Source organism: Scyliorhinus torazame, chromosome 9 (genome assembly GCF_047496885.1).
Source record: "Scyliorhinus torazame isolate Kashiwa2021f chromosome 9, sScyTor2.1, whole genome shotgun sequence".
NCBI classification, from domain to species: domain Eukaryota; kingdom Metazoa; phylum Chordata; class Chondrichthyes; order Carcharhiniformes; family Scyliorhinidae; genus Scyliorhinus; species Scyliorhinus torazame.
Window position 1 is genome coordinate 6,073,672 of NC_092715.1, and position 14,188 is coordinate 6,087,859.

The 14,188-nt window shown below is 51.1% G+C and overlaps 1 protein-coding gene across 3 annotated transcripts in view; it reads left to right on the top strand.

Moving 5' to 3' along the window:
- spef2 (sperm flagellar 2) overlaps positions 1-14,188 on the top strand; it is a 941,194-nt gene that overhangs the window by 279,640 nt on the left and 647,366 nt on the right. For all 3 annotated transcript variants that reach the window (XM_072515585.1, XM_072515587.1, XM_072515586.1), the window contains exon 11: positions 11,050-11,269. In XM_072515585.1, coding sequence (XP_072371686.1) covers positions 11,050-11,269 — 220 coding nt within the window. The remainder of the gene's footprint in view (positions 1-11,049; positions 11,270-14,188) is intronic.

The window sequence follows — 14,188 nt, forward strand, 5'->3', positions numbered from 1 at the left end:
GGGTATCGGGGTGTGTGTGGGGTTTGGGGTATCGGGGTGTGTGTGGGGTTTGGGGTATCGGGGTGTGTGTGGGGTTTGGGGTATCGGGGTGTGTTTGGGGTATCGGGGTGTGTGCGGTTTGGGGTATCGGGGTGTGTGTGGGGTATCGGGGTGTGTGTGGGGTTTGGGGTATCGGGGTGTGTGTGGGGTTTGGGGTATCGGGGTGTGTTTGGGGTATCGGGGTGTGTGCGGTTTGGGGTATCGGGGTGTGTGTGGGGTTTGGGGTATCGGGCTGTGTGTGGGGTTTGGGGTATAGGGGTGTGTGTGGGGTTTGTGGTATCGGGGTGTGTGGGGTTTGGGGTATCGGGGTGTGTGAGGGGTTTGGGTTTGGGGTATAGGGGTGTGTGTGGGGGGGGGTGGTTGGTTTTAAGAGTATTTTAAGAATTTTGCTCCCTCTCACCCTTTCACACTTTAGCTACCCCAGTTAATGTTGGGGAAGTTCAATTCATTGATTATTATTACCTGATTTTCTACAATTCTCAGAGATTTCCTCTATCTCGCCCTGACTGGGTCCTTTAGCACACTCCCAGCAATCTGATCACCTCTTTATTATTAGGTTCTACCCATCTGGCGTCATTTGAGGAACTTACGAAGATGTCATTCCTGAGCACTGCCGTGATGCTCTCCCTAATCAATAATGCAATCCCTCCTCCTCTTTTACCTCTCCCTCTATCACCCCTGACACCTCTGTACTCTGGGACATTCAGCTGCTAGTCCCCCCCTTCCTTCAGCCAAGTTTCTATGATTGTAATAATATGAGAATTCCATGTTCCGATCAACACTCTGCGTTCATCAGTCTGACCCGTCAGGGCGCTTGCTTTGAAATAAATGCAGTTTAATGTCCCAGTCCTCCATGTACTGTATCCTACCACTGCCTGCTCTGTCTACTCGACCTGTCTGCTTTATCCTTTATATTTGACTCCATCTTCTCACCCACTGTACACTTAATTTGGATCCCATCCCACTTCCAAATTAGTTTGATCCTGCCCAGTTGCATGAACACACCTCCCTGCTGGGAGATTTATCCTCCTCCAATTCAGGTACAACTCATCCCATTTTTACAAGCTTCCTCTACCCCAGATGTGATTCCAATGATTCAAGTATCTAAATCCCCCCATCCTGCACCATCCGTCTCGCCACATGTTTATCTGACCTAACCTCCTATTTCTACATTCACTCCCCGTGACACATGACGTAATCCCTGTCATGATATTCATAGAAACATATCACGGTGCAAACACACACACGCACACAATGATGGACAGATCAACGGACCAATCAACACACACGCAACATCACAGCCAATCACCAGTGAGAGCACATGCACTATAAAACGGGGAACACCACAGTTCCCGCTCATTCCACCAGGAGATAGCTCAGAGCACAGAGCTCACAGCGCGCCACTCAGACATACACCATGTGCTCAGTGCCTCACTAAGATAGTGATAGGGCTGGGTCCACAGGTTAACTGGTAAAGTACGAATTACAGCCAGAAGTTAACAGTTGTTATCAAGAATAATAAAACAGAATTGTACCATCTACAACCGTGTTGGTTCGTTTGTGCATCAGAACACCCAACACGACATAGTACCAGGATTGGAACCCAGCAACTGTGAGACCTACCTGCACATCTTCAGGGATCCGCCATCCTGCGCCATGGACACCATCAGCCCACCGCAGCCGCTCCAAATCGCTGGAAACCTCGGCGTCAACTGGAAGCTGTTTAAACAGCGCTTCCAGCTCTTCCTAGAAGCCACAGAAAGGGAGAATGCATCGGACACCAGGAAGATCGCCCTCCTCCTCTCCACGGCGGGGCAACACGCCATCCACATCTACAACTCCCTGGCGTTCGCGGAAGGCGAGGACAAGACGAAGTACAAGACGGTCCTTCTAAAACTTGAGCAACAAACCGGACGGTCTGCACCTGGGCAGGACTGGAACCGATGTTCTAGGGGGGGTGTTTGCTAGAGCTGTTGGGGAGTGTTTAAACTAATGTGGCAGGGGGATGGGAACCGATGCAGGAAGTTGGAAGGTAGTAAAACAGGGACAGAAACAAAAGGCAGTAAGGGGGAAAGTGTAAGGCAGAGAAGCCATAGTCAAAAATCAAATAGGGCGACAGTACAAGGTACAGTGACTGAGGGGAGCTCAGTGAATAGGCCCAGTAATACTGAAAGGAATAAAACGGAAGTGAAAACATTAATGGTAAGCGACGCGGCAGGTTGTTACAGGAAGATATGGGTTCGACGACAAGGAAAATTAGGAGAAAAGTTAAGAGGAAATATAACTTAGGAGAGGTTACTGATAGAGGTGTTAAGATTCAGAACAGAGGTAAAAAAGCCAACATAAGTGTACTTTACCTGAATGCTCATAGTATTCGGAATAAGGTAAATGAGTTGATGGCGCAAATCATCGTGAATGACTATGATTTAGTGGCCATTACTGAAACATGGTTAAAGGATGGTCACGACTGGGAGTTAAATATCCGAGGGTATCAAACTTTTCGGAAGGACAGAGTGGATGATAAGGGAGGTGGTGTAGCTCTGCTTTTTAAGGATGACATCCGGGCAACAGTAAGGGATGACATCGGTGCTATGGAGGATAAGGATGAATCCATTTGGGTGGAAATCAGGAATAGTAAGGCGAAAAATTCACTGATAGGAGTAATCTATAGGCCACCAAATAGTAACATTATGGTGGGGCAGGCAATAAACAAAGAAATAACAGATGCATGTAGAAATGGTACAGCAGTTATCATGGGGGATTTTAATCTACATGTCGATTGGTTTAACCAGGTCGGTCAAGGCAGCCTTGAGGAGGAGTTTATAGAATGTATCCGCGATAGTTTCCTAGAACAGTATGGAATGGAACCTACGAGGGAACAAGCGGTCCTAGATCTGGTCCTGTGTAATGAGACAGGATTGATTCAGGATCTCATAGTTAGGGATCCTCTCGGAAGGAGCGATCACAATATGGTGGAATTTAAAATACAGATGGAGGGTGAGAAGGTAAAATCAAGCACTAGTGTTTTATGCTTAAACAAAGGTGATTACAATGGGATGAGAGAAGAACTAGCTAAGGTAGACTGGGAGCAAAGAGTTTATAGTGAAACAGTTGAGGAACAGTGGAGAACCTTCCAAGTGATTTTTCACAGTGCTCAGCAAAGGTTTATACCAACAAAAAGGAAGGACGGTAAAAAGAGGGAAAATCGACCGTGGATATCTAAGGAAATAAGGGAGAATATCAAATTGAAGGAAAAAACATACAAAGTAGCAAAGATCAGTGGGAGACTAGAGGACTGGGAAATCTTTAGGGGGCAACAGAAAGCTACTAAAAAAGCTATAAAGAAGAGTAAGATAGATTATGAGAGTAAACTTGCTCAGAATATAAAAACAGATGGTAAAAGTTTCTACAAATACATAAAACAAAAAAGAGTGGCTAAGGTAAATATTGGTCCTTTAGAGGATGAGAAGGGAGATTTAATAATGGGAGATGAGGAAATGGCTGAGGAACTGAACAGGTTTTTGGGTCGGTCTTCACAGTGGAAGACACAAATAACATGCCAGTGACTGATGGAAATGAGGCTATGACAGGTGAGGACCTTGAGAGGATTGTTATCACCAAGGAGGTAGTGATGGGCAAGCTAATGGGGCTAAAGGTAGACAAGTCTCCTGGACCTGATGGAATGCATCCCAGAGTGCTAAAAGAGATGGCTAGGGAAATTGCAAATGCACTAGTGATAATTTACCAAAATTCACTAGACTCTGGGGTGGTCCCGGCGGATTGGAAATTAGCAAACGTGACACCACTGTTTAAAAAAGGAGGTAGGCAGAAAGCGGGTAATTATAGGCCAGTGAACTTAACTTCGGTAGTAGGGAAGATGCTGGAATCTATCATCAAGGAAGAAATAGCGAGGCATCTGGATGGAAATTGTCTCATTGGACAAATGCAGCATGGGTTCATAAAGGGCAGGTCGTGCCTAACTAATTTAGTGGAATTTTTTGAGGACATTAACAGTGCGGTAGATAACGGGGAGCCAATGGATGTGGTATATCTGGATTTCCAGAAAGCCTTTGACAAGGTGCCACACAAAAGGTTGTTGCATAAGATAAAGATGCATGGCATTAAGGGGAAAGTAGTAGCATGGATAGAGGATTGGTTAATTAATAGAAAGCAAAGAGTGGGGATTAATGGGTGTTTCTCTGGTTGGCAATCAGTAGCTAGTGGTGTCCCTCAGGGATCAGTGTTGGGCCCACAACTGTTCACAATTTACATAGATGATTTGGAGTTGGGGACCAAGGGCAATGTGTCCAAGTTTGCAGACGACACTAAGATAAGTGGTAAAGCAAAAAGTGCAGAGGATACTGGAAGTCTGCAGAGGGATTTGGATAGGCTAAGTGAATGGGCTAGGGTCTGGCAGATGGAATACAATGTTGACAAATGTGAGGTTATCCATTTTGGTAGGAATAACAGCAAAAGGGATTATTATTTAAATGATAAAATATTAAAACATGCTGCTGTGCAGAGAGACCTGGGTGTGCTAGTGCATGAGTCACAAAAAGTTGGTTTTCAGGTGCAACAGGTGATTAAGAAGGCAAATGGAATTTTGTCCTTCATTGCTAGAGGGATGGAGTTTAAGACTAGGGAGGTTCTGCTGCAATTGTATAAGGTGTTAGTGAGGCCACACCTGGAGTATTGTGTTCAGTTTTGGTCTCCTTACTTGAGAAAGGATGTACTGGCACTGGAGGGTGTGCAGAGGAGATTCACTAGGTTAATCCCAGAGCTGAAGGGGTTGGTTTACGAGGAGAGGTTGAGTAGACTGGGACTGTACTCGTTGGAATTTAGAAGGATGAGGGGGGATCTTATAGAAACATATAAGATTATGAAGGGAATAGATAGGATAGATGCGGGCAGGTTGTTTCCACTGGCGGGTGAAAGCAGAACTAGGGGGCATAGCCTCAAAATAAGGGGAAGTAGATTTAGGACTGAGTTTAGGAGGAACTTCTTCACCCAAAGGGTTGTGAATCTATGGAATTCCTTGCCCAGTGAAGCAGTAGAGGCTCCTTCATTAAATGTTTTTAAGATAAAGATAGATAGTTTTTTGAAGAATAAAGGGATTAAGGGTTATGGTGTTCGGGCCGGAAAGTGGAGCTGAGTCCACAAAAGATCAGCCATGATCTCACTGAATGGTGGAGCAGGCTCGAGGGGCCAGATGGCCTACTCCTGCTCCTAGTTCTTATGTTCTCATGTTCTTATGTAACACTTCAGCGTCGAGGTGAACGAGAGCTTCGAGAGGTACCTCTTCCAGCAGCGCCTGCAGGGTAAGGATGAGCCTTTTCAAACTTTTCTGACACGCCTCCGTATCCTCGCGCAATCCTGCAGCTATGAGGCTACCTCCGATTCCATGATTCGGGACCAGATAGTTTTTGGAGTCACCTCGGGCACCCTACGCCAGCAGCTCCTCAAAATAAAGAGCCTCACCCTAGCCACCGCCATCGAAACCTGCGTCCTCCACGAAAACGCGACCAGCCGGTACTCCCAATTCCAGGCGGGCGAATCGGCATGGCAGGGACCCTACGAGGCCGAGCGGGTCCACTCCATCGAGTTCCTCCCGGCCCGCGGCCCGGACGAGGGCGGCCATTTCGCGCGCTTTTCGCAGCCTCCCGCGCTTGTACGCGCCAAAAGACGTTGAAGCAGAGGGACGTGACGTGCAGGCGCGCTCTACGCAGGACCGAACTGCGCATGCACGGTGGCACAACGAACGCCATGACGTCACGACGTGCGGCAACTGTGGATCCGCACATTTAAAGCGGCAATGTCCAGCAAAGAATCGACAATGCCTCCGCTGTGGCAAGATGGGCCACTACGCTGCCTGCTGTCGAGCAGCTCAACCTGCCAACGCTCCCCAATTCCACGAGCCTCGCAGGGACGTGCGGGCCATTCAGCCTCCATACACCGAGTCATACCCTGACGACGTACAGACCAGTGATACCGACGAACCAGAAGCTTTCCGCGTTGCGGTAATTGACAGAAATCGGATGTCCCCAAGTAGGACCCACCAGCCGATGCCAGTGAACAGTGTCAATCCGGGTGATGAATGGTGTGTCACCCTAACGGTCAACCGATCACCAATCACATTCCGTTTAGACACTGGTGCCTCCGCCAATCTCCTCGCATGGTCAGCCTTCTACGCCTTGAAGGTCAAACCACCGATTCGGCCATCCCGCTGTCAGTTGGTCGATTACAACGGGAATGTTATCCCGGCCATGGGGTCCTGCCAGCTCGAGGTTGCACACAATTCATACACAGCCACACTGTCCTTTGAGATAGTTGGATCCTCGAAGGACTCTCTGTTAGACGCACATGGGTGCAAGATCCTCCACCTCGTTCAGCGGGTACACACTCTGTCTCCAGAAGGCACGTCCGATTTCCCGGATGCAGACTTTAGGGCGCAGCTCCACTCAGGTATTCGAAGGCATGGGCACACTGCCCTACACTGACAGAATACGGCTCAAACCGGACGCCACCCCGGTCATTCACGCACCTCGTAGAGTCCCAGCACCACTCAAGGACCGCCTCAAGCAGCAGCTGCAGGATCTGCAGGACCAAGGAGTGCTTTCCCGGGTCACGGAGCCCACGCCATGGGTCAGCTCCATGGTGTGCGTCAAGAAGCCCTCTGGCGAACTCCGGATCTGCATCGACCCGAAAGACCTGAACAATAACATCATGAGGGAACACTACCCCATACCCAAACGGGAAGAGATCACGAGCGAAATGGCCCGGGCTAAAATTTTCACAAAGCTTGATGCCTCAAAGGGTTTTTGGCAGATTCAACTGGAGCAGTCCAGCAGGAAGCTGTGCACCTTCAACACTCCCTTTGGCAGGTATTGCTACAACGGAAAGCCGTTTGGCATCATCTCGGCATCCGAGGTGTTTCATCGAATCATGGAACAGATGATGGAGGGCATCGAAGGGGTGCGTGTCTATGTAGACGACGTCATCATCTGGTCCACCACACCACAGGAGCACATCAGTCGTCTCCAGCGCGTCTTTGCTCGGATACGAGAACGCGGCCTGCGCCTCAACCGAGCCAAACTCTTTTGGCCAAACTGAGCTAAAGTTTCTGGGGGACCACATCCCGGTCAGGGGTGTGTCCGGATGCAGACAAAGTGGCAGCTATTGCAGCCGTGCCGCAGCCGGCAGACAAGAAGGCAGTGCTACGCTTTCTCGGGATGGTCAACTTCCTGGGGAAGTTTATTCCCAAACTTGCCTCGCACACAACGGCTCTTCGCCACCTAGTGAAGAAGACCACGGAGTTCCAGTGGCTGCCCGCACACCAGAAGGAATGGGAGGAGCTCAAGATCAAGCTCACCACAGCCCCCGGTATTGGCGTTCTTCGACACTACTCGAGATATAAAGATCTCGACTGATGCCAGCCAGTCCGGCATTGGGCGGTACTCCTGCAACGGGACGACACTGCATCATGGGCCCCGGTCGCCTATGCCATGCAGGCCATGACCCCCACAGAACAGCACTATGCGCAGATCGAGAAGGAGTGCCTGGGTTTGTTAACCGGCATAGATAAGTTCCATGACTACGTGTATGGTCTCCCTCAGTTCACCGTGGAAACCGACCATCGCCCCCTGGTCAGCATCATACAAAAGGACCTGAATGAGATGACCCCTCGCCTCCAGCGCATCCTACTCAAGCTCCGGAGGTACGACTTCCAACTGGTCTACAGCCCGGGAAAGGACTTCATCATCGCGGATGCCCTGTCCAGAGCAGTGAGCACACCGCTGAATCGGGGGGGGTTCGTCTGTCAGGTCGAAGCGCATGTGGCCTTCACATCAACCAATCTGCCAGCTACTGATGCAAGTCTGGCCCGTATTCGCCGTTAGACTGCGGCTGACCCCCTTCTACAACGTGTGATGCGCCACATGACGGGAGGGTGGCTCAAAGGACAGTGCCCAGAATTCTACAATGTCCGGGACGACTTGGCCGTCATTGATGGTGTCCTCCTAAAGCTGGACCGGATTGTGATTCCACACAGCATGCACAAGCTGGTCCTCGACCAACTACACGAAGGCCACCTCGGGGTTGGGAAGGGCAGGCGGAGGGCCTGAGAAGCTGTATACTGGCCGGGCATCAGCGACGACATTGCTAACATGGTGCTCAACTGCCCCACCTGCCAAAGGTTTCAGCCGACGCAACCCCCTGAGTCGCTTCAGCCCCATGAGTTGGTAACGTCCCCCTGGGCGAAGGTGGGTGTGGACCTCTTTCATGCGCTCGTCAGGGACTACGTCATCATAATTGACTATTTTTCAAATTATCCAGAGGTCATACGCCTGCACGACTTGACATCGTCCGCTGTAATCAGGGCAAGCAAAGAAACCTTCGCTCGCCATGGCATTCCACTTACCGTCATGTTGGACAATGGGCCCTGTTTTACGAGCCAAGAATGGTCTTCTTTTGCCGCTTCATATGACTTCACACACGTGACGTCCAGCCCTCTGCATCCCCGTCAAATGGCAAGGCGGAAAAGGGCGTCCATATCGTGAAGCGGCTCCTCTGCAAGGCTGCTGATGCCGGACCTGACTTCTGTTTAGCCGTGCTGGCCTCTCACCAGCCCAGCTGTTGATGGGTCGCGCCCTCAGGACCGCTGTACCGTCCATTCATGTTCCTAAACCCGACCATGCTCCAGTACTGCGAAGGATGCGACAGCAACGTGCTCAGCAGAAGGTGGCACATGACACTCGGGCAACTGATCGTCCTGCCTTGGTGCCTGGAGACAACGTCCACATACACCTACCAGAGGGTGGCTGGTCGGCAACTGCCGAAGTTCTCCGCCGCGTGGCTCACCGCTTGTTCCTGGTTCGCCTGCCTGATGGCTCCATTCGCCGGCGTAATCGGCGGGCCCTTCGGCTGCTTCCGCGCTCGCTACGTGATCATGCACCGGTGCCACGCCCTCTTGTTGTCCCTGATGTCGACTTCGTGGAGCTTCCTGCCACCATGCCCATTCCTCTATCGCCCGTGGCCAGGCCCATTCCTCAGCCGGTGGATCCTGACCCACCCTTGAGGCGGTCAACCCAAATTCATCGCCCACCTACTAGGCTGGACTTATGAGCCTGTTTGCACATTGTTGCACAACAATTCAGTGAGTCCAATGTTAACTTATTTCTCTTTTTGTCGTTCCAGGAGTTCTCTTTCGTTATTTGCTGATTGCACTTGTTTTGTTTGTGGTACAACCTCGTTGCTCTGTTGCACCTGACACCTTCCGATGTATATAGTTTAGCCTCATGTACATGTTGTAGATATTGCACACACACATTCAGCTGCACTCAGTACACACCAATATTTATTCCCATATAGGCACATATTCTTGTGAAAAGGGGGGATGTCATGATATTCATATAAACATATCATGGTGCAAACACACGCACACACTGATGGACAGATCAACGGACCAATCAACACACACGCAACATCACAGCCAATCACCAGTGAGAGCACACGCACTATAAAAGAGGGAACACCACAGTTCCCGCTCATTCCAGCAGGAGATAGCTCAGAGCACAGAGCTCACAGCGTGCCACTCAGACATACACCATGTGCTCAGTGCCTCTCTGAGTTAGTGGTAGGGCTGGGTCCACAGGTTAATTGGTAAAGTACGAACCACAGCCAGAAGTTAACAGTTGTTGTTATCAAGAATAATAAAACAGAGTTGTACCATCTACAACCGTGTTGGTTCGTTTGTATAGCGGAACACCCAACACGACAATCCCGATATCCCAACATTAGTGCTCCTGTTTTTTAACCATCTTCCTCACTCCCTAAATTCACATTGCAGGATCTCATCCCTCTTTCTACTTCCTATCTCCCTACCTCCTGTCTCTTGTTCTCTGTTCCTATTTCACTCTATCTCTCTTGTTCCCCCTGTTTTGTTCTCTCCCTCCAACTCTCTCACACTCCCTCTTTGTCTCTGCTCTCTCGTTTTCAAATACTATCGGTGTTTCTGTCTCCTCTCTCCAATCTCCCTCTTGATCTCGCTCCATTTCCGTGTCTGCCTCTTTCACTCTCCATCTCTCTCTGTCCGGTTGTCTTTTCCTGTTCCTTTCTGCTGCACTCTCTGGGTGAGAGCTCCTGGTCCTTTACACCAGCGGGATTTTCCTATCCTGCCGATGGCGCAGCCCTGCTGCACATTCCCAGCGGTGTGGGGTGGATTCAATTGAAAATCCCATTGATAGCAGCGGGAGAGGAGGATGCGGCCATTGCTGGACCAGTGCCAGCTGCTGTAGAACACACCAGAGACTCCCGCCCTCTGTCTCTATTCATCTCTCTCTCCCTCTGACTGTCTGCCTCATCTCTATCTCTCTCCAACTCCATAACAAAGAACAAAGAAATGTACAGCACAGGAACAGGCCCTTCGGCCCTCCAAGCCCGTGCCGACCATGCTGCCCGACTAAACTACAATCTTCTACACTTCCTGGGTCCGTATCCTTCTATTCCCATCCTATTCATATATTTGTCAAGATGCCCCTTAAATGTCCCTATCGTCCCTGCTTCCACTACCTCCTCTGGTAGCGAGTTCCAGGCACCCACTACCCTCTGTGTAAAAAACTTGCCTCGTACATCTACTCTAAATCTTGCCCCTCTCACCTTAAACCTATGCCCCCTAGTAATTGACCCCTCTACCCTGGGGAAAAGCCTCTGACTATCCACTCTGTCTGTGCCCCTCATAATTTTGTAGACCTCTATCAGGTCGCCCCTCAACCTCCATCGTTCCAGTGAGAACAAACCGAGTTTATTCAACCGCTCCTCATAGCTAATGCCCTCCATACCAGGCAACATTCTGGTAAATCTCTTCTGCACCCTCTCTAAAGCCTCCACATCCTTCTGGTAGTGTGGCGACCAGAATTGAACACTATACTCCAAGTGTGGCCTAACTAAGGTTCTATACAGCTGCAACATGACTTGCCAATTTTTACACGCTTTCCCTCTGTTTCTCTCTCTCAGATGATGACGGGTGAATGGTCGCCAGCAGAGGACGGTGATGTTCGTGGTCCGCCAGCCAATAATAACATTTTGGGACATGTGATTCACCGGATCTTTGAGATAGTCTATCCGACCAAACCGCCAACACCACCCCCTGTGTTTCCTCCATTCCCCATCAAGGCCTGCATTCTGGGAAAGCTGCTTGCTGGAAAAACCACCTGCATTCAATACTTAACAGAAGGTAGGTTCAGCAACAGGCCAACTGTGGAGGGAAACGCATATTGTTAGAAAATCAATCAGTAAGTTATGTTTATATTTGTGGGTGTTATGAATAAGATACGGCTTTATGTTTAAGCTTAACTTGTGCTTATGTGTGTGTGTTAAGAAAGTGTTAAGATTTCAGTTTAGTTTCACTTTAAACTTTTCCTGCATCATAATGATGTTTTGAAAATGCCTAAAATAAATGCAAGGTTAAAAAAATATACTAGGCTGTTGCTTAGCAACCTGGAGCCCACACAAAAATACAAGATTAATTTGAGGCAGGTGAAACAAGGTAACCCACAAAGAAACCGTAGTCCACAGAAACTGTCAGAACAGGTAAGACATGAAAGGGAACTGCAGCGAGCATGTCCCAAGGTAAAGAACAGCAGGTCCCAGACACCAGGCAATGGGACAAGAGGGTTTGACTGTGAAGTCAAAGGGACAAATAACAGGAATCTGGGGGAAAGGTTCTGTTCAGTGAAGTTGAGATTGAGGAGCCAGGAAAAGCTCCAAGTGGAAAAGCAAAGCTGCAGGAGGTGGAGGTAAAGCAATATGCTTGCAAGAAGCTGAGATCTGAGGTGATCAGAAGGTTGGTGACTCCTTCCTGTGGGCCAGTTAAGCAGTGGTGTTCTGGGAGCAGCTAAGTATCTAAGAGATTGGATGGAAGCTTGAATGCACGAAACGATCCAGGTCAGAGGAATATGAGAAAGAGAGATTGGAATCCCGGAGGTGGATCCTTGGTGAAGATATTCAGGAAGAAACTTTGTTGGGGGAATATTCCAAGACGTGTTCTTCAAGAGCGGAGTTTGATAACCCTTGTGTAAAAGACAGAACTAGTGAGAACAGTTAGCTGACGTTTGACAAGGGGGAATTTAGAGCGTGGTTTGTCTGACCCGGTATTGGACTGTGTACGTGTCGAGAATATTAGTGTATAAGATATATTTTGTAACTTGTGTTATCCTTAGAAATCTGTATGTATCTGTGAAGCTATAGTTGGAGTGAAGGTGTAGCTGGCCTTCTCTTGTTTCATGCGTGTTTCATTAGTTTGTTGAAAGGTTCCTGTGACTCTGTTCAGTAGCTGCCTCCCATGTGACTAAACAAAAATAAAAGGTGGCAGGCGGAATTCTCCGTTCCTGAGACCATGGGCGGGATCCCAGACACTCCCCACACACACCATCCCCAGGGGGTGGCGTGAACCACGCCCCGACGCCGGCTGCCGCATTCTCCGGCACCGTTTTTGGGGCAGGGGAACGCCAGTTGGGGGCTATTGACAGCAGCCCAGCGGCGATTCTCCGGGCGACGATGGGCCAGGCGGCCGTCCATTTTAGGCCAGTCCCGCTGGCGGGGGGGGGAGCGGGGGTTCCAACCCCCGGGGGGGCTCCTACGGTGGCCTGGCCCGCGATCTGCGGGTGGGCTTGTTCCGTGGGGCCACTTATTTCTTCCGCACCGGTCTCTGTAGAGCTCTGCCACGGCCGTCGCGGTGAAGAGAACCCCCCGCGCAAGCGCCAAAATACGGCGGCCAGTCTGCGCATGCACGGAATCACGCCATCAGTTCCGCGCATGCGTGAACTCGCGCTGTCCCTTCGCCGCCGGCTGGAGCGGCGCCCTCCAGCGTCCACGTAGCCCCCGAAAATGCGGAGACAATGCGCCGGCGCGGGGACGTAGTCCCCGGAAGGGGGAATCCCGGCCTCAGTGTTGACGTTGGGCAGGATTCGAGGACTCTGCGAGAACAAAGCTGGTGCCGCACTTGGACCGATTCAGCGGCCAGGAAAGGGCTAACACCGGCGCCACGGGAACACAATCGATTCCGATGGGAACGGTGCCGGATTAGCCGGGTCCGGGATCGACACTCGGGAGGCTGACAAGCTGCAGTCGCAGATACTGCACCCCCCACACACACCATCCCAGACACTCCCCACACACACCGTCCCAGACACTCCCCACACACACCATCCCAGACACTCCCCACACACACCATCCCAGACACTCCCCCCACACACCGTCCCAGACACTCCCCACACCATCCCAGGCACTCCCCACACACACCATCCCAGACACTCCCCACACACACCGTCCCAGACACTCCCCACACACACCATCCCAGACACTCCCAACACACACCGTCCCAGACACACCCCACACACACCGTCCCAGACACCCCCCACACACACCATCCCAGACACTCCCCACACACCATCCCAGACACACCCCACATACACCGTCCCAGACACTCCCCACACACACCGTCCCAGACACACCCCACACACACCGTCCCAGACACCCCCCACACACACCATCCCAGACACTCCCCACACACACCGTCCCAGACACTCCCCACACACACCTTCCCAGACACTCCCCACACACACCATCCCAGACACTCCCCACACACACCATCCCAGACACTCCCCACACACACCATCCCAGACGCCCCCACACACACCATCCCAGACACTCCCCACACACACCATCCCAGACACTCCCCACACACACCATCCCAGACGCCCCCACACACACCATCCCAGACGCTCCCCACACACACCGTCCCAGACATCCCCCACACACACCGTCCCAGACACTCCCCACACACACCGTCCCAGACACCCCCCACACACACCGTCCCAGACACACCCCACACACACACATCCCAGACACTCCCCACACACACCATCCCAGACACTCCCCACACACACCGTCCCAGACACTCCCCACACACACCGTCCCAGACACTCCCCACACACACCGTCCCAGACACTCCCCACACACACCATCCCAGACACTCCCCACACACACCGTCCCAGACACACCCCACACACACCGTCCCAGACACCCCCCACACACACCATCCCAGACACTCCCCACACACACCATCCCAGACACACCCCACATACACCGTCCC